Source organism: Rhamphochromis sp. 'chilingali' (assembly GCF_963969265.1).
Source record: "Rhamphochromis sp. 'chilingali' genome assembly, chromosome: 19".
Taxonomy (NCBI): Eukaryota; Metazoa; Chordata; class Actinopteri; order Cichliformes; family Cichlidae; genus Rhamphochromis; species Rhamphochromis sp. 'chilingali'.
In genome coordinates this window covers 23358619-23386538 of record NC_137946.1, presented here as the reverse complement: position 1 = coordinate 23386538, position 27920 = coordinate 23358619, and the positions used below count along the sequence as shown (strand labels likewise).

Genomic DNA, 27920 nt, shown 5'->3' with positions numbered 1-27920 from the left:
ATCTTGTGTAGTAAACATGGAGTTACATTTGATGAAAAACACAAAAAAAACCGCCAAAAAAACCCAAACAGAAGACATTTTCATGGTACAAATGAATTGAAATCTATATCCATACAGATTTTTTTCAGTTTGTTGAATAAAAATATTAACATAATTAAATAATACTCCATACTTACCTCAAGCAATAACTCTCTACAACCCAGCACATCTGATTAGCAGAGAATTGTTTGTTCTTTTATTTTAACGTTTCATTGCCATTTTAATTTCTGTTTTGATTTGTAGATCCTGAAAAAATACAATTATTTATTTATGTACATATATATTTACTATAACAAAAACAATAACAACACTACTACTACTACTACTAATATATTAACTGTGATAACAAATAAATTTCCCAAATCTTGGATAACTGGCGTATATCAAAAGCTGATGTAATAGTAAGTATAGTCAGTATGTAGTATATGTATTGTCAGTTTGTATACCCTCTTTGGATGGGGGACGGATATTTGAGTAAGAATTAGCATTACAAAGATTACGTACTTACTCATTAGAGCCTTTTTATAGCAGTGGAGAAGTTTATATCGTGTTTTTTGGGGGTTTTTTTGGTTTGTTTTACATGCAATTAGGGTTAAAGGACTTTTTTTTTTTTTAAAGATGTGTCAATGTTAGTATCTGAGGTTTAGAAAATCTTTAGTCACTGGTGACAGATCATTTTCTCTGAGGCCCATGCTATTTGTGTTTGAACATACCAACGGGCTTGCGCTGCGTTAACAGTAAACATGGAACGTGAAGAGAAGGTTTTAGTTCCAGGGATTAGCTTTTCCCTGCTGCTGTCAGCATCATATGACTCCCTTCTTAAAAGCTGGAATTCCAGGCGGTCAGAAGGCAGACAGGAAAACCATATTTCTCACTTTATTGTCCTTTGTAAAGTTGTTTTTGCAGTAAATTGCCCTACAAAAACTCCCCCTGCCAATCTGCATGCAAGCTATTTAAAACACTTAATCTTTCTCCTGCTTCCTTTGTCTTGTGTTTGTTTTGTTTTTTTTACTTTCTATCTCGCTTTCCTCCCCATGTCTTCCTATCTGTCCCCTAACCTTGCTGTCTGTGTATTTCTATAAAAGGAAAACTATGCTACTTAGACAGAGGAGTTCATAACAGTCAGTGAACGAATGCCTGTGCAAGAAGTCCCTTTAACTGGAATCACAAGACTCATCTGCATTAGAGGAAATAGTTACTCAGAAATTTCCACCGTTTACATTTATATTTGTGCAGATGTGCAGATACTTTGTGCATTATACCTGTTTGGTATGTGGCACCGACAATTATTCTGACAGCTGATATTATCATTGTTGTAAAGTATAAATATAGTGTTGTTTGTTTGGTTTCTTTATGACAGCTTGTCATAAATAGAGAAAATATACACAAACTTATAACTTAAAACAAATTTAAAACTGGCAGTTTTAAAGCTTAATTTCTTCTCTAACATAAAATTATCTACTCTTTTTCAAGCTTTTAAAAGCAATATATATGTATAGTTTTTTTGCTTTGAAGTGTTGAACAACAAGTCTAACTGAATTGCTTGGGCTATTTTTGGAAATTTAGTGGGCAAAATGGTTACTCAGCAAGATAAAATGACTTTACTTTCACAATAAAGTTAATTGGTGCAATAATGTCAACAAGAATCTTTAGCAGCAATGGGTGATCTCTCCAAATAAAGTTTAAAAGGTTCAGTGAGTGAACTCTCACATGCTTTTTTCTGCCTAATTTTTGCACACATGATAAGCAGACACACAAATATGCAAACACATGAATCCATACCTCCATCCTCAGCCTCCAGGATTCCCTGGAGGTATTTGAAGGAGCCAGACTGTTTGGGTTCTGAGACAGGTTCCTCATAGTCCTGCAGCATCTTGTAGACGTCTGACTCCATGTCAAATCCGTTACGGCTCACAGGAGACTGTATGGGAGGCTCTGGGCTGAAAGATTCAATGAAACCAATATTCAGTATAACCCATTTTAAATTCAACCGTGACAAGACATGAAACATAAATTTATTTTAGTGATCCATCAAGACTGTAGACTATACATAAAAATAGGACATCGCCACCATGACGTCACCTACTGTTTTGTTGGCTTTTGTTTTGAAGCCCTCTGCATGGTGCATTAGCATGATTTCTCTTTGAAACCAAACATAATGAGTAAGGTAAGGAATCGGATGAAAAAAAAAAAAAAACAAGGATACTACACACTTATAATTTATTTATAAGTTATCCAATAATGAAATTATACCCTAATAATTTTTTTTTTTTCGGAATGCAACATCAGAAGAGAATGTACAATAAAAAAAACGAGCTGAAATAACAGATTGCTGTTTATTGAGGTGACAAATGAAGTGAGAAGTAGCATTTTTCTTGATTTTCCCCAGGCCACTACTGCTTTGGCTTAAATTTACAGATATGGAGATTCCATCTTCTAAATAAGAGGATAAAACAAAAAAACAAAAAAAACAAAAACAATAAGTATTCCCTAAAAGGACAAAGTTGTGAATCCTGGGAATACTATTTTTGTTTTTAAGCAGATGTCAAATATAGCCACTTCATATTTTTGTAATGTCAAAATGTGTTTTGGGACCAAGGGAGGAATAAAAGTTTCAGATGGCTGCAGCCATATGAGGTAAGGAGAAAGAGTAAGGAAGAACTACAGTATTTTTCTTTTCTAATTAAAACTGCATATATAGAGCGCATCGGTGCATCATTTTTTTGTATTTCTGTCTCAACGCATGAAGTCTTAATCAAAACAGCTTTGTATTATACTTCTATTCCTTATGTCATCTATCAAATTATTCCCAGTGCTTCCCTTCATTTGGAAAAGTTTAAACATTCTAACTTCTGGAAGATGACTAGGACTGCTGACAGATGTGTGCAAGTCCAGACACACTTAAATACAAGTCTGTCTCCAGATGCCCTTTCAGGAGTCTGACTGTGTGTCTGAGAGGAAAAGCCTGAGCTGTCATGAAAGTGAGAGTGATTGAGAGAAAGCGAGAGCAGACAGAATTGTGTAATACGTGTGTAAGAGAAACTGACTGACAGCAGGCAACAAAGATAGTGTTAAAACACTTGAGTGCAACTTTGTGTGCGTATGTGGGGGCTGTGTCTAGGAGTGCTCAAAAGCATCTTCACTGGGAGACTGAACATGCACATTTATTGCCCACTTGAGGGGATACAAGACAGCAAATGCCTTTTACAGTCCACAAGGCTATCTGTGCAGCTGTATCAAAAGACATCCAGTGTGTTTGTTTCTGTGTCTCTGTGTTAAGTGTCTGCACAGGGACCTGCAAGGAAACTGGTGAGGCTTTAATAATAGATAGGATGATTGTTTTTAGAAGCAGTGGAGGGAAAGGTAAAGCTATTTCCTCGTGTGATTTTCCCACAGATATAATGTGTGTAAAAAGGTCCATGAAAACTCATGAGGGGGATATTTTGAAATCTGATATAAACAGCTATTACATACACGTGGTTCATTGATTTCTTTTTTTTTTGTTAAGGTAAACACAACAACAAATTGGATTTCTAGCTAGCGAAGTAACCAGAAACTTGGGATAAGTGCACAAGATAAGTAAAAGAAAATGTTGTTGCATTAAAATAATAGACTTTAAACTATATTTGAAGATTTTTTTTTATACTTATTTACTTATACTTATTGGATTTTAGAACATTCAGAATAAAAACTGGTGTTGCTTCTGCATTTCTTTTAAAGAGGAGGGTAAATATTTGAAAATAACAAGCGCTACAGTAACTGTAGATTAACCTGTCAAAAGTGCAAGTAAGGTGTGGCTGGATGCTTATGATTTACAGTCCTGGAAAGCACACGGTATTGCTGTCTCACCTGTGTGTGGCACTGATGCTGAGACCTCCCATCTTGCTCGGCAGTGATCTGTCCCCATTGCTTCCATTGTGAGCATATAGTCCTGCAGGGTTGTTGTACTGAGAGTGCCCGGTTCCATTGCCATACCCATAGCTGTGTCCGTTGTTGGGTCTGGAGTGTCCGTTATTCAGGTTAGCGGGCTGAGGAACCTGAGGTGACTGGGGTTCAGCGGTATATGAAGGTTTACGGGTGTAACTGGCATATCCGCTAGTGATCGGACGAAAATTCTAAAACCAAGGAAAGAAAAGAGGAGACACGTTTACCAAACAGGAAGAGCAGATGCCAGCATCACAGGAAAACATCACAATTTTATGGTTGAAAATGTATGCAGTTACAGAGAAACTTTGATTCTTTGGTAAGTTTCCTACATTATGGGAGAATTGCTAATGTAATAAGGAAGGAAAAAAGGATAATGAGCTTTTATAGCTCATACAACATTATGTTCTGGTTCAGGAAATGAGAATAAAAAGAGAACATGAAAGAGAAAACAAACCCGGTGGTGTCCTGACTAGAAAACCACAAGTCGTCAGAGAGAAAATGAACAGTTGTTTGCGAATGAGGCTTTGCAGCAGTGAGGTTTAAATGAAAAACTTTTTCCACTTCATTTGTGTTGTTCCCTGTTTAATACCAAGGCTTATTAAGAAGGAGCTCGCATTAGATTTCCTGCAGATGTTTCTGTCAAAACAGATTAACTTGTGTATTTTAAGTACTGCTTTTTGGCTACTTCTGTGAGCTGAAGCCTTCATGGTTGATGACAGAGCTGAGATACTGCAGAAGATTAAATTATTATCTTTCTGACATGCTGCAGCAGACTTTCTAGACTCTTGCCATATAATTTCTGTGTTCAACGTGTTTGGAAGAATGTGCCGGACTAATGCAGGGCAGATGCAGAGACAATTACAATCTACAATTACACCACTGTATGCGCAGTAAGTGTGTTTATGGCTGGGTCAACGGCCTTATCATGAATTTGCACCAACACAACACTGACAACAGTGAGACACTGTGTTTATCAGCACGCTTCAGTGATAACACCCACTGCCAGCTTGGCTCATCCATATCAGACAGTGAACTTTACAGATAAGGTTTTATTTCAACATTTGCAATGATGTCACCACTTCTCATGGTGTTATAGTGCTTTGAATATGAGAGCTAAATAGCAAGCTTGAATTACTAAAGACGAGGCCCACGCATACGCATGAATTTAGACTATACACATTTCAGCTAAGAATAAAATGACTTGTTTACAAGTTAAGCAATGCACCAGTAAGGGAGACAGTCAGATCATTGTTGACTGTGAGACACTAGAAGGAGTTTGAGTGCGTGCAAGTGTGGCTATGTCTGGCCTAGTTTAAAGGGCCTTAGCCACAGGTGGTGGAGGTTCACCGCCTCTGCAGACAGGACACCTGTCATTTCAACAGAAGGGTCCTGCTGGATGTCATCCTGTTCTCTGCCCTCGCCTGGACCCCACACACACACACACACACACACACACACTTTTTAATTACTACTTCATAGCGCCTCTTCAACACCAACAACCCCACATCCTGGTCTTGGAAAAACACTTCGTCATTCCCTCCTGCAGTCAAGACTGATGACTTTCAAGAAATTTAAAACATCTCATCTGACTCCCCCAACAACCATGGACAATAAAGACAAATATAACTCTCACAGTAACTCTCTGGGCAAAGTGCTAGCAGATAGCCATTCATGGTAAAGTTGAGACAAGCAGACAGGAGATTCAGCACTCTTAGAAACCGAGAGCCAAACCCTCTTTGGTCAGGATGTCAGAAACACCCAGTTCTCTGCGGCTCTCTCTTCAAGCAAACGAGACAAGCCGAAGCCTGATTCTTACCACTGAGTGGAATAGCCAAACCAGATTCCAGTCGTTATCTTTAGCCCTGTTTGTACAGATGGGGGACTTCATGGGAATTTAATCAAAGTTACCCTCATTCGCCTTAGCTCAAACTAAAAGGTTCCTTCAGATCGTTGGTTGTCTGTCTATCCACAGTGGTCTAAAAAAAAAAAAACTGCGAAGAGGAGGCAAACTCCACATCATTTTTGAAGTGCTCAAACCCTAACCCTAACCCTAACCGTAGACCAGTCCAATCCAGTAGGTAGAGATGACTGTCAACAGACAGGCGACAGTGCAAGTAAGCATGGAGAAGAGTCCTACACTTGTGCTCTTTACCATACTTTATTACTTAAATAATGTGGCTGCTGGTAAACAGTCAACTGAAAGCAAAGGGATTTCAAAACACAAAAAAGGCTAAACTTATGGTGAGCAAACCATTTTTACGAGGTCATCTGAGGAATGACCATGATATAGATAAACCCTTGTTGACACTCAACCAATCAGAAATGTACAGTGCTCAAGCCCCATCGTCATCCAAAAGGAATGGGGGTGCGGGGGTACAGTAACACACTTTCTCCAAAGGTTCTGTATTTCTGACAAAAATGAAGACTCCCTTGGAAAAAAAATTACTATTTGCAGTACTTACACTCAGTTCTATTTACAGTATGGCAAGAGAGGTCAGCTAAAAATATAGTCATAACACTGGTTTCGATGACTGCAAATATTGTTTAATGGTTTACAGTATCACACGGCTGCTCGAATCACTTCCTTCCTTCCACTTTGACAGGTTTTCTTTTTAATTTCCAATACGATGATTTACTGCCGGCTTTCTTTTTATTTCAACCCTTCGAGAACTTACTGTTCCTTAAGAACATACCAAGCGCTACAAAGGTGAAGTTCTTCAGAAGTCACTGTTGCTACATGTGTTTTTTAGCACTCATTATTCATTTCTCATATTTATTCAGGGGCTAAATCTGTAGATAAAAATCAGAACAATAACTTTCAACAAGCAAGCTCATTCATGTAGGTGATTCAGGAAATTAAAAAACAAAAAACAAAACACGTAAAGGAAAATCCCTGAGAGTGTATTACGTTACATGCCCCTGCAGTAGAATGACAGTAAAGGCATTACAGTTATGACACTAATGTGTACAAGTGAGATGTGAGGGACAGGTAACCACATGTTAACGTTATCTCTTCTATCAGAATGAGATCTCTCATTCATTCATATATATATATATATATATATATATATATATATATATATATATATATATATATATATATATATATATATATATATATATATATATATATATATATATATATATATATATATATATATATATATATATATATATATATATATATATATATATATATATATATATATATATATATATATATATATATATATATATATATATATATATATATATATATATATATTTTTTTACATCAAGCTAAGATGTATAATTTCCAAGAGAATACTATCTCAGTGAAAAGGGGGATCAGAAACTTAAAACCAGTCCCACATGGGTCATAACATTTCCGCGGTGAAAAGAAATGAGTAAAACCAATGCCAAAGTTCTTAAAAAGTCTTGTTTAGTTAGATTTCTTTCTTGTCAGAAGCAAGTACAGATTTACCCATTTTCACCCTAACACCCTGTATGATATGGTCTGCTTCCTTTTGTTTCAAAGGGAACTGAACCACATACTCCAGCCATTCCTTTTGTCTTTTTTTTGTTCTCCTCATAACACTCTTTCCTCTCTGGTTGTGCACATCTGTTACACAGATATTTCCTTTGGATGGATGGTAGATTTATAAGGCTGCACATCTGGGACTTGCCTTATAAAAATGCCAGTTTGGTAACATTCAGAACCTTTTAGGGCTTTCATGTTGCTCTAAAAGTATAGTGCCTTGATTTTCATTTTTATTACAAATATCAGATTTAAGCCAACTTCCCCATTACAGCAATTTATTCTTCTATTTCAAAGGTGTACTAGAGGTTTAATGGAGATTTTGCCTTAAAGTGATAGCTGCATTAATCTTCTGAATGCCTAATCACCCCAGTTCTGCTCATTCTCCATTCTTACTTTTCAAATATAGTCATAACAATTTAAAATTAATATGAGCAACTTTCTTCTTCATCTTTAGACCTCAACAACATACATTTACTGAATGAAATTTTTCTCTCTTGAGAGTAGCCACACTTTCTCCTAAGGCTTGACTACATTCCTCTTGCCTAAGAGGAAGAGAAATCACAGGAACACAGAATGCAGATAAGGAACAAATAGCAGTAACTATTTGTAAGAACCAATATCATCTATCGCTGTATGCTCATAAATTTAGGGTGCCATCTGATTTTACTGACCTGTTTTTCAGTGGTAACCAAGCATGGCTAATGCTTCAGGAAGGCTGGCCATGTAAGAGCATATGTGCCAAAAAAGTAAAGAAAGCATAAAGATAGCAGAACCCAGCAGTGTTCTGCTATTTGTTACTGCTATTAAAAGTTACTGTGATTAATAAGAAACTGAATGGGAGATGATAGAGGTTTTACCTCCTGTCCCAACCATATATTAGCTAGAAAGTGGTAGACACACGAGAGGGGGATGGGTCGAGGAAGAGAAAAAGGTTGTGGGCCTTAATTGAAATCATATGTCTTTAACTGAGGGCCGAGGCCAGTCACACATGCTCAAATTCCTGATAATACACACACACACACACACACACACACACACACACACACACACACACACACACACTGCTTCCCTCCTGCAAGGTTTAATCCCCCTGGACATTTAAAATTAAGCTTTTCACATGGCGCTCTGCACCACTAGTCAGACACAAACCAGCCCTTTAATGGCTCCCTTGTCCTGGTTGTGGGTGCCTCACTGGGAGGGGAGGAAGGCAAGCCCGAGAGGAGGTATCAGGGAGCAGGAGGTGAGTGGGAGAGCATGGAGAAAGATTTTAAAAGATGGTGGAATGTAAGGCTCTAATCACAAAAATGTGATTTATTATTTTATTTTTTTTTACCAATTTTGTGCTATTAAATTAAACTATTGAGATAATGTCATGTCCACGTTAACTTCTGTGCAGTGCACACTGGGTTGAAATTAAATTTGTTATGAAGTAGCTATCTTTAGCATTGTAATGCATGACAGAAATATCAGCTTATTTCAAATGTGAGCATTTAGGGGAACATTACTATTTGGTTTGGAATAAGTTTATCTCGTAGAGAAAGTCAAATGATTTAAGTAAGGAAACTAACTTTGTTGCGTAACGCGCAGGCAGCTGTGAAGGCAGTAAGCTGTAAGAGACTTGTTCCATACAACAAAATGCTTTACAGAAGATATACTTGGTTTGTTTGTTTGTTTGTTTTTTAATCATTAAAATAGTTGATGTTATTTTAAAAGATGTTATTTTTGGACTTCATATGATCACATGATCAAACTAATTTAAAAAAAAAAAAAAAAGGACCAACAGGTTTATCACTGTTGATTGTTTTGCTCATTTTGGTTGCCATTTGGAGTTTAGTACTTTTCATGGCTAACTAATTACAGATCAAAGTTCATCAAATGACCTCAATATAAAAGCTACGTACTTATCCTGATATCAGTTTGAGGCCTTGAAAAAGCAGCAGAAAATTGAAAAACTAAAAATAAACACACACAGGTACGTTGCTCTATTCCCTGACAACGTTGATACAGTTTCAATTTTCTAAATATGAATGAGCCCAGACTCCTGCAGTCTCTCTGGACCATAAGCAAAGAGGGCTTAACGACTTCACTCCCTCAATATGATGGCAGCCAAGCGGGGCAGGAAAGGCTCCATTAAGAAAACCTGGAGGCTGATTTGACATTTCTGGGGATGACTGGTTGATTAGTGAACACAAACAACCAAATAGGTGGGGTCACAGGTCTGACATCTAAAATGCCTGTAGAGCTGCTAAAATGACTTTCTCTTAATGCTTTACTGGTCTGCTGATCTGAGTTTTTCCCGACAGGGGATCAAGTAAAACCTGACCCATTCAACATGCTTTGGTAACTCATGAGAATAGCTGAAATCAAGTAATAACTCCATGTTGTTAAAACACAATCAGAATGTTTATGCGGTAAATGCCAATCTACTTTGTGTTAACAAAATATATCAATCTAGTAGCTCACCATCTGTTTTACCGGAGTACAAATGTGAAGAGTTTAACATTTAAACTATATTTGGGTTTTTAAAAAGGCAAATTGTTCTTAATGCTTCTTAATTGGAGAACAGTAGCCTTGTGCCATTCATTAGAAAAAAAAAAATATTCATATACTTTTGTTTTAAGAGTAAAATCAGATCCAAACCAAGAAGGAATTAGTCATGCAAGGTCTCTATCTGTCAGCCACTGTTAATGTTAACTTGGAGACTTCAATTTCAGCAGCCAGCTCCTGGGCTGAGACTGGAAGCTCGAGTGACGTGTGATCCAGACCTCTCAGCTTCCGCATTGTGGAGCCTCATTCTTTCCACAGGGCCACAGCACTCAGCCACAATAGCCATCGCTATAATAATAGGCCAGTTGCCATGAATGGCATTTACATACTGCCCTGCCAAATAATACTGTTAGACGAACATTGAGTGCGAGCCATTCCCACCTACTTGAAGCTGCCACTGTGTAATTTAAGGCATGGAATTTTGAAAACCCAAAATGTCAGTAACCCATGGTATTGCATTACTCCTCCACTAAACCATTCCAACAGTAAAACTGGCAATCAAGTGCTAAAATTCAGACGTACGGTTAGATAACCATTTACAAGAGGCATTTTTTCTTTTGGAAAAGGTGATTGAATTTTTGTATGTAAATCTGTTATTATATTGCTTTTACATCAAATTTGGCTTCATTAATTATCTTACTTGCCATCAAATCAAATTGTCTTCAGTTCAGTTGGATTAAAAGTAAAGCTGGGCTTGAGCCAGACAATAAATACCTGCACTACTGAAGATACATTGGATATTGGATGGACTGTTTACTCTGAATTCAGGTGTTTTTAGTCCAATTGCCACAGGTGGACAAAATAAAGTCTCCAGCTACGCAGTCTCCCTGTACAAACACATGTGAAATATGGGTCGTTCTTAAGAGGTCGCTGATTTTAAGCGGATGCCATCATTGCAACCAGTTTGTGAAATTTCTTCTCTCCTAGATATTTCATGATCAGCTGTAAATGGTACCATTGCAAAGTGGAAGCATTTAGCAACCACAGCAACTCAGCCACGAAATGGCAGCCCACATAAAGTTACAGAGCGTGGTCACCAAGTGCTGAGACAGATGGTGCATAAAAGTCGCCAACTCTCCGCTGACTCATAAACTGCAGGGTTCAAAATCTCCTCTGGCATTAACATCAGCACCAACACCATGCTTCAGGAGCTTCATGGTACAGGTTTCCATGGTCGAGCACCTCCTCTGGCTGCAATGTGTGGCAATATTTATTTTAGATTTATAGTGGGGGTTTTTTGTCTTTATTTAATAGTTCAGGAGTGAAGACTAGACAGGAGGCTGGACTCAAACCTAAGTGCTCAATTTTAGCCACAGGGCATATAGGTGCCTGCTCAAACAGTGAGCTAAATTGGTGCCCTGTACCTGAGTACTTTTGTACTCAATATTGTACATGAAGAAGAAATAATCAAAGTGGTTCTGGGCTATCAAGATCTGGGGCAGGAAATAATGTTAATTAGAGATTTATGGGTTTCTGACAAGAAAAAAAGATGCTATAAGACATCTTGGCTAAAGTGCTGGTAGGCTTTTGATAGTGAGGGTATAGGGTATAAAATATCTGGCACTTGGTTAGCTTTTAGAATTGAAGAAGCCTCTTGGATGAGAAGTGAAATATTGTAAAGCACTTAAGACTACCTTGACATGGAGGACTGAGATTCTTCTGGCACCTTGAAGATGAATTAAAAAGGTATTTTTTTATTACTTTTTCCATGTATGGAGCTTGATTTGTATCCAGATTATTATATTAATCCTTTTGTTTTGCATGAAATTTGGAAGTTGTGCCAAATATCTGATTATAGTTCACTAACCTTCCCAGAACTGTACAGTAAAAGCTTAGGTAAAAACTGGTTGTCATAGTTACTCGTGTTATTTCTTCTGTTATGACAGTTACCTCATCACTGCTTTATCTTTCTCTCCACTCTTTATCACAATCATTTCTATTTCAGGAAGTTGTGTATGGTATCCGGTAGTTTGTAGACACTCTTGCAAAGACATGAGCACTCCCTGGAAACACTCCCCTGTCCCACTGAAACTAGTAAAAGAAACCCTCCAAAAGTCCCAAAACAGTCCCATCATACAACAGTATTAAGTCATATGCTTGCTTAGCGCATATCCAAAAATACATCATTTGCACACCGACTTTTATGACAATCTCCCGTGTTCCCAAGGTGAAAGGAAACACTTCATTCCTTCCATGTGTCACTTCCTGCTCAGCAGAAAATTCCCACTGGTGGGACTGGAATTTCCAACAAAGCCAGTTGGTCAAGGAGTTCATGAATGAAAAGGAAAATGTTCAATTTCAAAAGGCCTGAAGGATGCCATCACTGGATTTGGTGAACTTAACTGGGTTAAAGTTATAGCGCTTCTTTTGAAACATTCTTAGTTAACTGAGGCATGTGGTGATTTTTCTTTCTTTTTTTTTTATTACAATATGTGAGCCTAAGTGTTCTTCTTTGGTTTCATTTTTCACCCCAAAACATACTGCTTCAGCATAAAATATGCTGCAAGTTAAGTGTCATGCTGTAAGGTAGGTTTTGAATGATGGATTCACTGCTTCAAGCCTTAAGCAACACAATCTGAAACAGTGACTTTCAGCTTGCTGTCCACACTAGCTCAAGCATCACGTCACAGAAGCTGGATCTGTCAGGACAGAAAGCGTGGTATATACACTGTTTCTAAAGTATCTTGTGAACAATCAGCAATGTCACGTGGGCAAACTGAATCAGAATACAGAAAGAAGGAAACAAAGAAAGAGTGAGTTCTTTATGTGACTCTAGGGAGTGGATGTTTCCTCTTGTAAAGCACAGAAGGTTCCACCTGAGCGTGACAATAACGTGGCCCTCACTTGGAGGTTTCCAGCTGTCCGCGTTTACTTCATAAAATGAGATGCCAGAGAACATTTTTAGACTTCAGTAAGGAAGAAAAGAAGGACTGGAAAAGATGTAAAGAGAGATGGAGAGAAGAGATAAACAGAGAGAAAAAGCAGCATGAGGAAGACAGATTTGCCGCTCTCATATTACCCTCACGCAAAGCCCTCCTGTCATTCATGTCTGTGTTTGTAGAAATTCCTGTAGCTGTTGGTTCCTCTCACTCCAACTTCGTATTTTCTTATTTTAATCATAGCAAGACCTGAGCTAATAGCCACACTGTTAAAAGGTTGCCATAGAGTTCTACCTGTGGTGCTGAAAACATGAAATTTGATCTGTCTATGAATTTAAATGTACAACAAGCCACAATCTCTGGTTAGTTTTTCAGATATACAAAATAACAGAATGTAGACACAAGGACAATATGGACCTAATGCTTTTCTAAGATATCTTAAAGCCTCAGGTGGTAGAGCAGGTCATCCACTGATCGGAAGGTTGGTGGTTCGATTCCTGGCTTCCCCTAGTCTACATGCCAAATATCCTTGGGCAAGATACTAACCCCAAATTGCTCTCCGATGCATCCATCGGAGTATGAATGTGTGTGAATGTTAGCTATGAAGCACTTAGAAAGATGTGCTGTGTGAATGGGTGAATGCACAAGTTGTGTAAAGCGCTTTGAGTGCTCAGATGAGTAGAAAAGCGCTATATAAGAACTAGAGATGGACCGATCCGATATTACGTATCGGTATCGGTCCGATACTGACCTAAATTACTGGATCGGATATCGGAGAAAAATAAAAAATGTAATCCGATCCATCAAATATCACGAAAGCACCTCGCAAAACTTGCAACACGCCGTAACTCACCTCAGAACGTTAGCAGTCGGAGCAGTATGCATCACGTGATAGAGCAGCTGTGGCATGCCGGACCTGTCGGTGGTCTGGATAGCATGTGGAGCTTCGCTAGCAACCTGGCATTTCATCTCCGACAAAGTTATCCCCGAGAGAAGTAAAGCAAGTGTGTAAGTCCATCTCTGAATGTTTGTAAAGCATTCCCATGTTAAGCTTAACAAGCGACTGCCTCTCGCTCGCCGGCTGCTACTTCAATCGTGAAACTGCTTAAATGATCAGCTGATCGGCTTTTCTGTCGCGAGTCCGTCTCTCTTGTTTGTTTTTGGCCCACTTTGCACCAGAAAGAGGAAACCAGCGGCTGAACAACAGCAGAACGTTTAAGCTTGATAAGCTGTTGTTAGAATTTATTTAATATTTCTTTCTACACCAGGATCTTTTTCTACGTAGCTGACGCTGGTAACTGTGCAGGGGCGGATCTAGCAAAGTTTAGCCAGGGGGGCCGATAGGGCATGAACAGGGAAAAGGGGGCACAAAGACATACTTTTCTTTCTTATTCTCATTTAAAATGTCGAGCTTTTAATAAATAATTATCTGACACCCAAAGTTTTAATTTGATGTAAAATGAATAGAAGTCAATTACTGTATATAGTGACTATTAAGTCTAATATATACCCTAGTAAGCTATAGTACTTTTTACTTTGGGAAGGTACCATCTGTGCAGTCTGCAATTTTGTTGAAGAAAGATGTTGAATCTATTTAATATTTCTTGAAAAATAATTGATTTCTGTGCATTTTTTTTCACACTGCATCAAATTAAGGTTGATTACGTCGATTAAGCATCATGAGGTGGCGCGTGAGGGGTGGTTCCTTATTTTTTATTTATGTTTGTTGTTGCTGGGAGTTGGAACCCTATTAGTTAGGTTGCTTAATATTTACGCTAAGTACTCTTTAAAATACCAGAATAGGGAGGATGGTGTAGGTCTAAGTTTATTAGATTGATCAGTATTGCTGAACTATGAAATATTTTTTTTGTATACAGGTATAACAGAATAGCTTTAGTGTAGTTGTTGTTTTAAACTTGAGTATGAACTTGCAGACTTGCAAAATGCAGCAAGATATTTTAAAAAACAGTTTTGTTGATTAAAAAACACTATATCGGATTCATATCGGTATCGGCAGATATCCAAATTTATGATATCGGTATCGGTATCGGACATAAAAAAGTGGTATCGTGCCATCTCTAATAAGAACCAGTCCATTTACCATATTAGGCTGTGCTTTCAAACATCAGCCAACTTTTTCTGAAGCCAGTATGACTTGCTCTGATTCAGCTGGATGACTTCTTTCCTTTGCAGTATCAAGTATTGCAGCATCATTTTTCCATGTGGGAGTTTTCTTTTTGAACTTTTGTATCCTGCATGGGAGTGCTTTGATTCAGTATGGAGTTTTTATTTGGTTAGTTTAAGGCATTAAAACTACTTGCTTGAGTTGAATATAATGGTTTGGATTAAAAGCTATGACACTTTGAGTAGGAGGGTGCGCTCCAACGTGATGTCAGGGAGGTTCTGACTAACACCATACATATAAAACCTTCTGAGTTGCCTTATCTCAGATCTTTCAAGATGGATGGAATTAAAGTGGAAAATTGTTCTTTGGTGACAAATTAAAATCAACAATTAAAATGTTAGAAAAATTAGCGTATCAGTGCAGTTCTAAAGCCTCATTCATGATAGTATGGAGGTGCATGATCACATTTGTGAAAGCACATATGGCATAGGGCAACATGCCCTGCCATTCAGGCAACATCTTCAAGGAAAGACTGCTTATTTGAGCAAGAGAATGCCAAACCAAATTCTGGGTGTATTCCAACAATGTGGCTCATTAGTAAAACAGTCTGGGCGTTTCATTGGCCCGCCTGCAGTCCAGAACGGTCACTCACCGAAAACATTTAACACATTAGGAAATGTAACTGAGAAATTATTTAATTCGGTTTTAGGTTAGACTTACCAAGCAAACCAGCCTTTTGGAAAGTCTATTTCCAATAAACTATCAAAATCCTAGATAAAGAAATTAGAATAGAACCAAAACCCAAGCTGATAAATTGCATCCGTAACTACTGGCTCTTACCCAAAAAAACAACACTTTTTTTGTAATAAACGAGACACTCCATCATGAGGGGGCAGATAGATTTCACTTCGGCTCTTTGTATGCCTGTCCCACCCTTTTAAGCACGGATATGCTGCCACAACAAGGGCTGAGACAGATCAATCGCAACTCCATAAATACAACAACACAATACTTGACGAATGGACATCTCTCACATATCCGAAGCACAATATTCCCATTGTCTGTCTGCCTCAGTCCCACAATATCCATACTCACAGCTTATGTGCGCACACACTCACACACCTCCTGTTTCCTCCATGCTCAGAAACCTGCTAGCCTGCCAGCAATGGAAAACTTGGAAAAGATCATCTGCTAGAGTTCATCATGCCTTGAATGTCCTTTTGGCAGCTCATACATTTGGAGAACAATCAAGATACTATTTCAAAACTATTCCAGTGAACAGTGGGATGCATTATCTCATTTATAATCATGTGAATGATAGCACACATGCAATTTCAAGATTGATTGTTGTGCCTGTTTCCATGGATTCTGTCACTGAGGAGAATTGCGTCTCACACCCAGGAAACTGTACTTCAAAGTCATGATGCAGTTATAGCCATCGCTCTGGTTGGCAGCATGACAAATTCAACGAGAAACCTGACCGCATCCCACCTCATGTGAATTCAAATCTTAAGAAATGCATGTGACTTGTGCTTGGGGAAATCCACTGTAAACAGTGGTTACCTGTGAGTCGGGCTCCATGTAAGGGCTTGTCTTGCCATCTTCACTAACTGTTGGTGACCACACTCTGTCTCCCGATCCTGATCTGAAAGACAATACCCATGAGAGAGAGAAAAAAAGAGAGTCTCAGATAAATCCAATGCCATCTGACACCCAAGCTGAAGCAATGATTTCTGCTGAGAGTATGGATTTTTCTTTGCTGACATCTTTTTATTTTTCCCCCCAAGGAACCTATAAAGTATTTGTGAATGTCTGAAAATGAACCCAGAAAAATGAAAGTAGTCTGTATGCTCTAATCGTTTTAGAACTGATGTAAAATGGGAAAGATGTCAGCTTTAGGATCACGCAAAATCCCATAACTGTTACTGAATATTAGCAGTGCAAGATGCCTCTGTGCCAAAACACTCACAGTACTCAAGGTAAAGTCTGGGCATGAACATGCATGTATATGTGGATTTTTATGTATAGTTGGCAGCTTTCACATTTTTAATGGGATGAAGCTACTTTCCTCCCACTGATACCAAGATAATGTCATCATCATTATATCATAAATCCACTGTTTGAACTATCACTAGAAGAGCACATTGTATCTTGGGCTGTGGATTTGTCATAAGTAGCGATAGCTGAATTACTGGAATCTGAGGCTTACCCCTCTCATGTTTAGATTGTCAGTAATTGACTCCAGTTGCATATTCTTACATAAAAGTAAAAGGACTTACAGTCTGACAGCAATGATAAAACACATTACTTATAGCACTGCTGAATGAGCCTCTATGAAAGCACACGGTAAGCAGGGGCACAGAGCAATTTTTCTTTTTTTGAAAGACCCAAAATAAAATACCCTGGTGAAAATAAGGGCGTGTAACTTATCTTTCCAGCTGATAAACTGGTGCTATTCATTTCCAACGGCATTAGTAATGGTTCACTAGGAATGCTATTTAACTTTCAAGTTTCACATTCAACTAGAGGAAGTTTTCCGGTCACATAAAAGAATCAAGGGGAATTCTTTGGTTCATCTGGCTTTTGTTGCTATAGTGTTGGCCGTCAAGTGGGAAAACACCCGGACATGACGCTGAAGGACAGCAGTGTGTGTGTGTGTGCTTTTCTTCACTTTCCTATTCATCTGCAAAGACATAAAAACCATTAACAGAAGTAGTGCGAGTGCATGAATGCATTGTTGACCCCCACATGGGGGAGGGTTGACGTCTAAAGAGGTGAGGTCATTGGGCTGGCAGCTGGCACATCAATGTATGAGCTGAGCCAGTGCTTCAGATATGAACCATGGAGGTGTTGCTATCAAGGACGCTCTTATAAGGCGCCGAGTGTCTGCAGATGGACAAGCGCTACTGCGTAGGATGAACCCTGCACCCCCCTCCTCCGCCAATTCCTCCCCGTTTCAGAAATTGAAAGCCTTCATGTATCCAGAATGTTTGGTTGCGATGGCTACCATACAAACACCCTATTGAAAGGAGTTCAGTCTGAAGTGGCCCATTTAAATTGGTATTTGGTGAAAACCAAAGACAAGGAATTTACCGAACATCCATCTTAACAGTTTTGAATGCAGAGGCGTAAGTGGAAAGTATGAGAGGCAGACAGTGGTCATTATACTAGGAGGTCACTCTGAAGAGGGATGTCAAAATCATGTAACCATCTAGTTAAAAAATATGCACTGCACTTGAAACAAAACTGTGCCACAGCTGTCGTTTTGTCGTCTGGAAACAATTTTGGCAATGTCAAATTCAACATAATGTATGTTATGTAATATAAAAAAAAATAGCCACACAATCTGTTGCAAACAAGTGTGATGTGATGAGGACACCCAGATTACCCAGGGCCATGAGGATCCTACATCCAAAAAACTTCTGCTAAACATTCATTAATTAGTCGATTGTCTCTCTAACTCCAACTTTCCACTTGATTGTGTGCATGCGTCTGTCTGATCCAGGCCTGGATAGTAAAATGTGTCTGGAAATATTCTTTGAAATAAACTTATCGTCACAACAGCACCATGATGTCAAAGCATAGGGGTGAATACTCCTACCTCTAATATATCAACTTCAATACAAAGGCAAAGAATTTTTAGATCCCATGGATTTATTTTCATAGGATTAGAATTTAAAAAGAAAACATGAAACCCATGAAATCCCCCTAAAAATGAAGATTTAGATGTTAGATAAAAATTCATGATAAAAAGAGATAAAAGTGAAAGAGAAAAAAAAATGAAAGAAAGGCGGAAATGGAAACACACAGAAACCAGAAAAAAAAAAAAAAAAAAAAAAAGTCATCACAATGATTTTCCTATTCTTTCCTATGATCATATTTTCCCTTGCCTGACCTCCCCCTGCCAGGTTTAATTTCCTGATTGGAGAGATCTGGATCTTGGAACAGCAGATGAGTTTACTTTGGCTGCACATGACCACAATGTTCAAAAAGGAGCATGGGGCAGACGGCTGCAAACCCTCAAATTAAGACAAGGCTGATAACTGATCATTTCAGGGTTCACTTAGAGTCTTACTCCATTATCAAAGCCATCTGAAAAAGGACAATTTTAAGTTGTTTTGGTCATCACTGGACCTGCCCGTACTTAAGTGGGGGTTGTTTCTGTAGCATTTAAGACGAGGCAATAACTGTCTAAAGTGCAGCTTTAGAGGTTTCATTGGCAGATCTCAAAGGGACACTTCAAAAAAATCTCCATCTGTGCGCCGACAAGATCAATGGAAGAGAGGGAAAGGGAGGAACAATCGTCCCTTCGACCTCTTGTGCAACACAGTCTCCCAAACTCCACTGATGTTACAGTTGTAACCACAAAAAAGGAGACCTTTGGAGAGTGTGAGAGGAATGATGAGATGAAGAAACAGGAGAAAACAGCCCTGGTAGTGGAGGGGTGTAGACAAGTTGGTTCCTTTGGAGGTTTCTTTTTGTTTTTGTCCCTGCTGGAGTCCTGTGCTTCTTTGGTCCCATGCAGCCTTGTGCATAATTCTTCATCTGTGAATCACGGGTCATTAAGTCAAAGTGAGAAGCAAGAGGCAAATTCTACACCAAAGGGACCTCACTCTCTGTCTTTTCTCTGCCTGATTTCTCTGTTTGAATTCAAATACTCTTTCTTGTTTTGGTTTTACTCTTCAGATCATGATCAGAATTACATATATATACACACATCTAATTGCATCTGTAGGGCTGAGATATGCACTCATACTACATGCGTTACCCATCTTATTCCCCTAATCATAGCCTTATATGACACCATTGCATGTCTAACCACATCCAAAAGCATCAAAGCATGAGTGGAAGTCATTGATGGTGCATGTCTAGTGTGCCTGTAAGCTTTTAAAAACCCAGTAAGTGAATCCTGGACCTATTTAATCAACCATCACTCGCTACAACTCTTTTTCTGACAAGTGTATGCGAACCAAAGTATTGACAAGATTTAAAAAAAAAACCTTTGTAACTTGGCCCTGGAATTTTCTGCAGCTATGTCAATAAAAAGAAGATCAACATAATGTATTTATGATTCTCTGTATAAAGTATTTTCTCAGTAACCAGGATATTTTTCTTTCAGCTGGTGCTGCAACTTTTCTGTCACAAGTGAAACTGAATTGACCACAATTGTTGGAAGTGGAAGCCAAACCCCAGAGATGAACGAGCTGAAACTATATACACATTTGGAAATGCTGCTTTTATGTTATTTGGAAGAACTGACTTTTAAAGGTCTAAACCATCAGTGGTGCAACTTTTCTTTGCACCCGGACCCATTTCTAACACTGACAGTTCAAAATAAGTGCAACAGGCCATATATATTTCAGATGTTTTACAATAGCAAAACAAGAATTACACGTGCAGCCCAGGAATCATGACTCATTTTTCAGCACATTTAACTTGCCATCCCAGCATGACTCTTTCCGAATAGCCTGACCAATAGTGGAAAACACAAATCCCAACCACCATCATCTGTCTCCCAGGCATCTGAAGAGAAAGTGTTCTCTCCAATAAGCTCTGGCAAAAAGAGGGAAACTGCAGGGAGAAGGCGGCTCCGTGGAAGCGACAGAGAAGGAAAAACCAAAGTGAAGAAATAAAAAGAAAAGTGGTTTAGTTGAATGGGATTTAGGTTTGGAGAGGGAGATAACAGCATGGTAACAAGAGGTCATGGACAAGGATGGTAAGACGTGGAGAGGTTAGAAGAAGAATGAGCATGATTTTCTCATGCTCATTTTTCCAGGAGAAGCTTTCTTCCACAGCTGGTTCATGTATTCGCAGATTCTATTTATGTCTGGTCAAAGCAGACATGACAAACTCCAAAATGGGCCTCATGAGTCAGCCAGGTCCTCTGACGTTACATGAACTTGGACACTGCGTGTCTGTGGAGGCGATATAAGCCATTTTTCCTCTACCCTGAGATGACACGACTCCATATGAACACAAGGAACTGAGAAAAACTTGCAAGGGTGTTTTGCCTCACAGCAGAGCGTTGACAGGCCTGCTGGAAAATGGAAAGCTGTGTGTAAGTGTTGACCTCGAATTACCTTCCTTGCTTCCTCGTCCACGTATTACCTTTTTTTAAATTCCTAATTTTCCCTCTGTTCTTTTTTCTTCTCACCACTTTGTCCACTTCATTCAATCTCAATAATCTTTCCTCCTGTTTAACTGATAGTTCTTCCAATATGATGCCAGAAATACACACAAGAGCACACATTCATTTTAGGCTACATTCCAATGCAGTGTAATTCTTTTCTTCAGTGGGTAGATGGCTCAAAACATCTCAGTAAAATATTGCAGTGATGTAATAAATGTGGACACATCCAGAATATGGGAGGTGAATGAAAGTTTTGATAAGTATGAAAATTATGTAAAACATCCGCTTGCTACAGCCTTCATGGCAATCATCTTGATGCAGCTCGACAACAGTGAGAGATTTGTCTGAGCCGGTGCTTTCCACCACCATCCAGGCAAAGTAAGGTCTGGGTTTAAATCTGCCACTTTAAAACATTAATCTTGTATGCTCGAAAGTTACACTTAACCAGTAGCCATTTTAAGGAGTCTCTTACAAGAATTCTTTAAGAATGAGAAACTAAGTAACTAGTACCATGAACCAAGTGCATATTTATGACATGAGCAGGTTTGACCAAACTGTAGTACTTGACACCCTTGGAATATACAGACAAGCAGCCATAAGTGAAACTCTTTTGAAATTAATTTTTACACATATGTTAAAATATACATAAAATTTTGTTTTTTAAGAACACATCCTTTCTAAGAGAACAGAGCTGCAGCACCCACTTGCTGTATGAAGAGAAAATAATGTAGACTATGCCAGTAAAACCACAGTGAAGCACGGTTAAACCTGTTAACATGCAAGAGTTGATGGTTTAGCCCAAAGAAACTGATAAATATATCAGTGCTGAAAGGCTAAAACACAACTAAGCTATAAAATTTGCATGGCTTGCTTTTATTTGTCAAGATTTTCAACTGAAACCCCCCTTCAAGTTGGATTTCCAACTTGGAAAGTCGGAGTAACCTCAGCAATCCCGTCTTAACAATCGAAAGTGGCAGCTGTGAACGTAAATCATCACAAAACTGACAAACTTTTCATCAGTATTGCCAGTATTGCATATTTGTGATTCGCTAAACAAGCTATATGCAATGCACTGACCAGGTTCTAGCCATGAACATGCTACATTTGTGTGCAAAAAACCCATTGTGCTGTATTGCTAGTGATATATGAATGGTTCTACCTTGCCAAGAAGGAAAACTCACCCTGCTTTTTTCTGCTTTTCTGAGTCTTATTACTCTAACAAGCTCAACTCAGAAGTAATGCCACTCCCAACTCATTTGACTTCCGAGGTAAATGCAAAAGCATTAGTTGACATTAAGAATTACATGATAATGACACTAAATGAAATCAGGAGATGTCCAAGGTTACCTGTAGCACATTTAGTTATACTTAAGGGAAACTTAGATAGATATATCTATATATATCAAATTACTATCTGCATTAAAAGTAGATATTAATCAAGATAAAAGCACAAATTCAAACATTTAATTTACCACAAACTGTAAAGAAATTCTGCACAACCAGAGCTTCTAATCTCTTTTCTATAATCACCCTTTAAATCTTATTTAGCTTTTCTGAGTCCCCAGAGGCACCTACCAAGAAACTCCCTGAAGCTGAGTGCTTTTAAAAAGGCTCCATAACAGAAATTGTGATAAATGGGGGTTAAGAAAGTTATAAACGTGAACACATTAGAAGGAAACGTTCTTGTGTTACACGAGACCTCAAGCTCAGATCCGCGCAGCGTACTGTAATTTTGGTTCACAGCAGACGTGTAGACTCATATATTTGTCCATCGGCAGCAGCACAAAATTACAGGTCTCCTGTTTCTCGTGACTGTTTGGAGTATTTTATGGAGAAGTCTTTTAATGAGGGCTAAGAATTGCTGTCCTCTAAAATATTATTTTCTAGTGAGTCAGCATGGGTTCTTTGAGTCACTCCCATTTGCAGCTATTGACTCCAAAATGAATGGTTACAATTAAATAATCCCTAGTTATTTCTGTAGCCCACAACTGAGGAGTGTTTCCAATAAACAGAAAAGGTCCATATTTCAAATCTCTTGCAATAAATGACAGACATCTTTTACATATGAACATTACACCCCCATTGAAGGATACATTTTGACTAACCACTTTAACCTTCTTCACCAGCCAGAGAACAGGCTACCATGTGGCTGATTTTTATAGCTCACTAAATCTGGGAATTTTTTCAGTCCAATATTTGTGATTTGTTCTGTATTGTTTACTTTGATTGGTTTCTTAGTAGTTTTGGCAAAATCTCTCATTTTTGCCTGTTGATTTTTTTTTTTTTTTTTTGGTTTATTTTTTTAAAGACAGCGCTATTTTGTTTGTTGCCATAGTGACAGATGCTGCTTATTAACATGACGCCTTTTACAAAATTTTTCATGGGAAACAGTGGTGATGCACAAGCTCAGCACACATGAATAATTCATGCAATTATAGGTCTACTTTGAGGGAAATGAATAACGTAATAATCAGCTACCTCTCCAATGAGCCCCTCATCTTGTATTGAAACTGCAGCTTCATGAAGCAGTTGAATGATATTGTGGACCACCACAAGAGCCACCTTTTTAACCTACCAGTAGAGAAATGCATGGTGGGAAATGACAGCTTTCAGATAAAGATAAAAATAAAGAAAAAGAAAAAAAAGAATTGCCAACTAAATAACTGATTGCAGTGTCATTCTCTCAGATGAAAAGAACAAAAGAAAAAAAATCGGAAGTATAATTCTGGTTTTAGGTTCTCTGAGCTAAACTGCGTTTAAACTGCGTTTACCAGAAATACATGAAGCAAAAAGTACTGGTTGTCAAACAGCATCCTTGGAAGCGTAGAGGCAGTTCTCTCTTGTTCTCACTGATTCACTGCTCTTCTTTTTGGCTTTAACCTCCAAGCTTATTGTTGCATCGTCTCTTTCTGTTTTTCAAATTCTCACTATCTTTTCCAGCAATCTTAACTTTTAACACCGCTTCTCGTCTCTTATCAAGTCTCTATCTCACAATCCTAAACTTTCACATGATTTTTTACAGTATTTGTTCTTCTGCTGGAACCCCTAATGCCTCCACTTCACCAGCAGCTCATTTCAGCTCTGTGCACCGCAGCCAAGGGTGCATGCCTATCTCTCATACTTGCTTTGCCCTCCTCCTGTTCACCAAAGTGCAGCTTACATTGTAATTATTTAACCAATAACAGCACAAAGGTCACATTCCAGCAGCTAGTCTCGTCCAGCCTCTTATTATATTGCTCTGAGTCCAAATGCTATCTTATCAGTTCAAAGGGGTATTAAGGAGGAATGATGAGCAAACATGGCTGTATCTTGTGGTTCACTTGTGGGTTTAGTTTAAAAGTAAGTTAGTTAAAAACAGTCAAACAAAAAAAAAAAAATCTTGTCGCTCAAACCTTTTGCTTTTATAATAGATCTACAAAACTAAACTGAATTTAAGTTAAATTGGTTCTGATACTCTTAAAACGACAATGCGACACATTCATTTCAAATAATTTTAACCTCAATCCAACCCATTACAATGTTTAAGCACTACACCTATTTAAATTATGGCTAAATGCATTCTACAAAACATTGGGAATGTGTACAAAAAAAAAAAAAAAATTTCTCTTATTTACTGCCACAAAAAAATGACACCTAAAATTTGATAGCCACTGTAAACATCCTGTAGCTGGGCCAATGTGGTAAAACAAACAGAAAAAAGAAGGAGCATGAGGCAAAGATTCAACTAATAGAATCTATTCTTCCTTATGCTGGGTCTCAGTCATCACTCTCAAATGCTCCTGCTGTTTATCAAGCTAAATGACTAAATTACTTCTTACTTCCTTAATTTGTTAAACACGTTTGGCTACCTTAGGGCAAGTTTAAGCTGAATTTAGGAACATTAGGGTGCCAGTAAAACAGCGAGAGTGGCCTGTTTTTGCTCCCACACCTACAGATGATCTCTGTTAGTCTTTGTGCAGTATGCTATTTCATGTATCCTCAAATAAATTTACAATCCCTTTGTGGACAAACCACTTAACGCTCAGTTGCTCAGCTTGATATATGGGTAGATGGTTCCTACTACAGGCTGTGGGGGTGGAGGAGGAGTTGTTATGCTAGAGTGGATACTGTAAAACACAAATACAGAAACAGAACAAAAAAAATCTGAATTTAGAGTTCCTTTGTGTCTTTTTTGATCTGATGGGTCTTACTACTTCAGAAATAATTCTTGTTCACACTCCAATCTGCGAGTAACCATCATGTTTCTAACCAGACAAAGGGAAAGAGAGGGAGAGAGACTGCGTTGTCTTCTGCCCTAAAAGGAGAACGCTGAAGCACCAGTTGGCAGTTGTCACTTGTAACTGAGGCTGAAACCACACAGTGTTCTCCATCTGAGGGGATGGGATTTAGAGATTGCCAGATTCGCTCTGCACTTTCCAGTACTCTGGCAACCCAAAGCAACCATCTAACAGAAATGTGGGAAGTGACTGACATTTCAGATTTTCCTTGGTTTTAACCTCCAACCACCCCTGACCTACCCGTCTCCCACCCCACTCCTTCATTAAATGTTTAGATGGATGATCTTTTTTCTGCTATGTTGACAGAAACTTGTTGTTCCTGACCTTCACTTGAGGTCAGTTCATACATCTTCACATACCAGGTCGAAAACGATGATCATTTTCCAACTCATGAAGCGCACCAATGCACAATATCGACCCGGGAATACCATTTGACTACAGTTTGACTCACTGTATGTACAAGCCTCATTGATTTTGACAGCGCTTTGTAGGTGAAGTGACTCGATCATTTTAACTCTTGTAAACTCGTCACTTGTCACTGTAACTCGACGGTGCCAGGCAGAACAGACGAATCACCAACATGTTTTTCTGGATGAGAGGCAATAAATGACCCGAGTCATACAAAAAAAAAAAAAAAAAAAAAAAAATCTGTCAAGGTTTTCAACTCAATTTTCTTAATGAGCCTCAGAGCAAAACTCATAAGCTGACGACTGATTAGAAAGCTCAGCATTTCCTGATATCCAATTATTCTGAACCTTAAAATTCCAGTGAGGTCACCCTTCATGGAAAATATGGTTAATCTACAGTGTGTCACATGAATACAACTCACAGATGCCACACAGCTAGCTGGCTAATAGTAAACTACTATTCAGCTGGTACAACAGCTGTGTACATAGTGTTTCTTCAAAGATTCGCTTTCTTTTCTTTTCTGCAATGTTTTGCGGCGCTAAATATAACCATTCCCTCAACTGAAAGAGTGTGATTACAGGTCAATTTATGGTTTAAACACACCAGTTTTCCAGTGAGGGTAGTCTCATGTTTCCATACCTGCTGATGCTGAGCGTAAGCTGCTGAGTGCAGGTTTTGATCTTGTTCTGAGCCTCCATGTGAGTCATGTGTTCTGTCGCGTCACCGTTGATAGCCAGAATGGTGTCGCCTGGACACAGGTCACCTTGGGCTGCCTTGCTGCCAGGTGTCACCTAACAATATTCACACATACCGGATACGCACAGACACACACAACAATCCAAGCACACCCAAGAAAAGAAAAGAGAAAATAAAGAGCCATTATAAGTGGTTTCAAAATGTTGGTGAGAAAAAGAGAATTAGCCTGGGAGCGTCATCACAGATAAGCCAGTCTTTGATTTATGTCACAGCACCTGGGGCAGCACTCCAGGTTTACACTGTCAAAAGCCTTCAACAATGACCCAGGTGAATCGTCTTCTCACTTTTAAAGGTGGTGAAATACCTGGAAGGAAGGGTAACACTTTATATACCCGGTCTTTTCAAATTCAGTAAATCCATATCAGGGGTTTTCATCAGAAAAGTTGCTAAGCCGTGTGTGTGGGTTGGGGGAATTTAATGAACTCCAGTTATGTAGCACCATCCATGCAATATAACCATCTATGTGCACAAGATGAAACAAATGGCTAAGAGTATTTGATTTGGTTCTTTATTCCCCCTTTTTTCATATGTGTAGAATGGTTAAACAGCAGGCCAATAAGCAGATAATTCGGTGTATGCTACATTAACTAACCTAATGGTTGTAGCTTTTGCCAAAAAAAAAAAAAAAAAAAAAAAAAGAAATTTCCAATACCTCACTGAGGCTATGCATGTGTAATTTTATAATCAGCTCAAGTTGAAACAGTGAAGTTTCAAGTCTGGGGAGTATGTTACTTTTGAACCAGGCATGCACATGAACCTTGAACAACAATGTATCTGTGTAATGTTAGACTCGTTTCCAGGCATCTGTGCAATAAGTTCTTTATATAATTAATGCATTTCCTTTTGTCTTTTTTATTTCTGCACAGCATGTCCCCACCTCTTTAATGTGGATTTTCTTTCAAGAGTTAGAGAGAGCAGGTTCTTCTCTGTGATCTCTCTTTCCGAAAAACTCTCCTGGCCAGTGGATATTTGAGCCCCAACGGAGAGTAAGGGGGAGGGCAGTCACATGTGATATCAATTTTGCATTATTACACATACACAAACATGTGCCTCTGACTGATCATATGGTTTTGTCTGACATTAATAAGAAGAAACTGCAGCTTATTTCCTCCGCAGTAAAACAAGTCGCTGTCATCTGGCAGGCTGCAGAGCAAAAAAAGTCTTTTATAGCAGTGAAACAAAAATCATGATGCAAAGTGAACAGTTGTCATCATGTCTCTAGTCTTTTTTGCATGTGTAATGTGCTGTGAACAGTGACCTGCATGGCTATTAGTTTGTCTGTATTTTCCCAGCCATTAAATGTGAGATTCCT

At 38.5% G+C, this 27920-nt stretch overlaps 1 protein-coding gene across 1 annotated transcript in view; it reads right to left on the bottom strand.

Annotated features, from left to right (window-relative positions):
- The window catches only part of pdlim4 (PDZ and LIM domain 4), a 48242-nt gene that overhangs the window by 10470 nt on the left and 9852 nt on the right, over positions 1-27920 (bottom strand). Inside the window, exons 2-5 of the mRNA XM_080866368.1 lie at positions 26492-26643; positions 16601-16682; positions 3889-4154; positions 1822-1979 (exon numbers count right to left, since the gene is read on the bottom strand). Coding sequence (XP_080722494.1) covers positions 1822-1979; positions 3889-4154; positions 16601-16682; positions 26492-26643 — 658 coding nt within the window. The remainder of the gene's footprint in view (positions 1-1821; positions 1980-3888; positions 4155-16600; positions 16683-26491; positions 26644-27920) is intronic.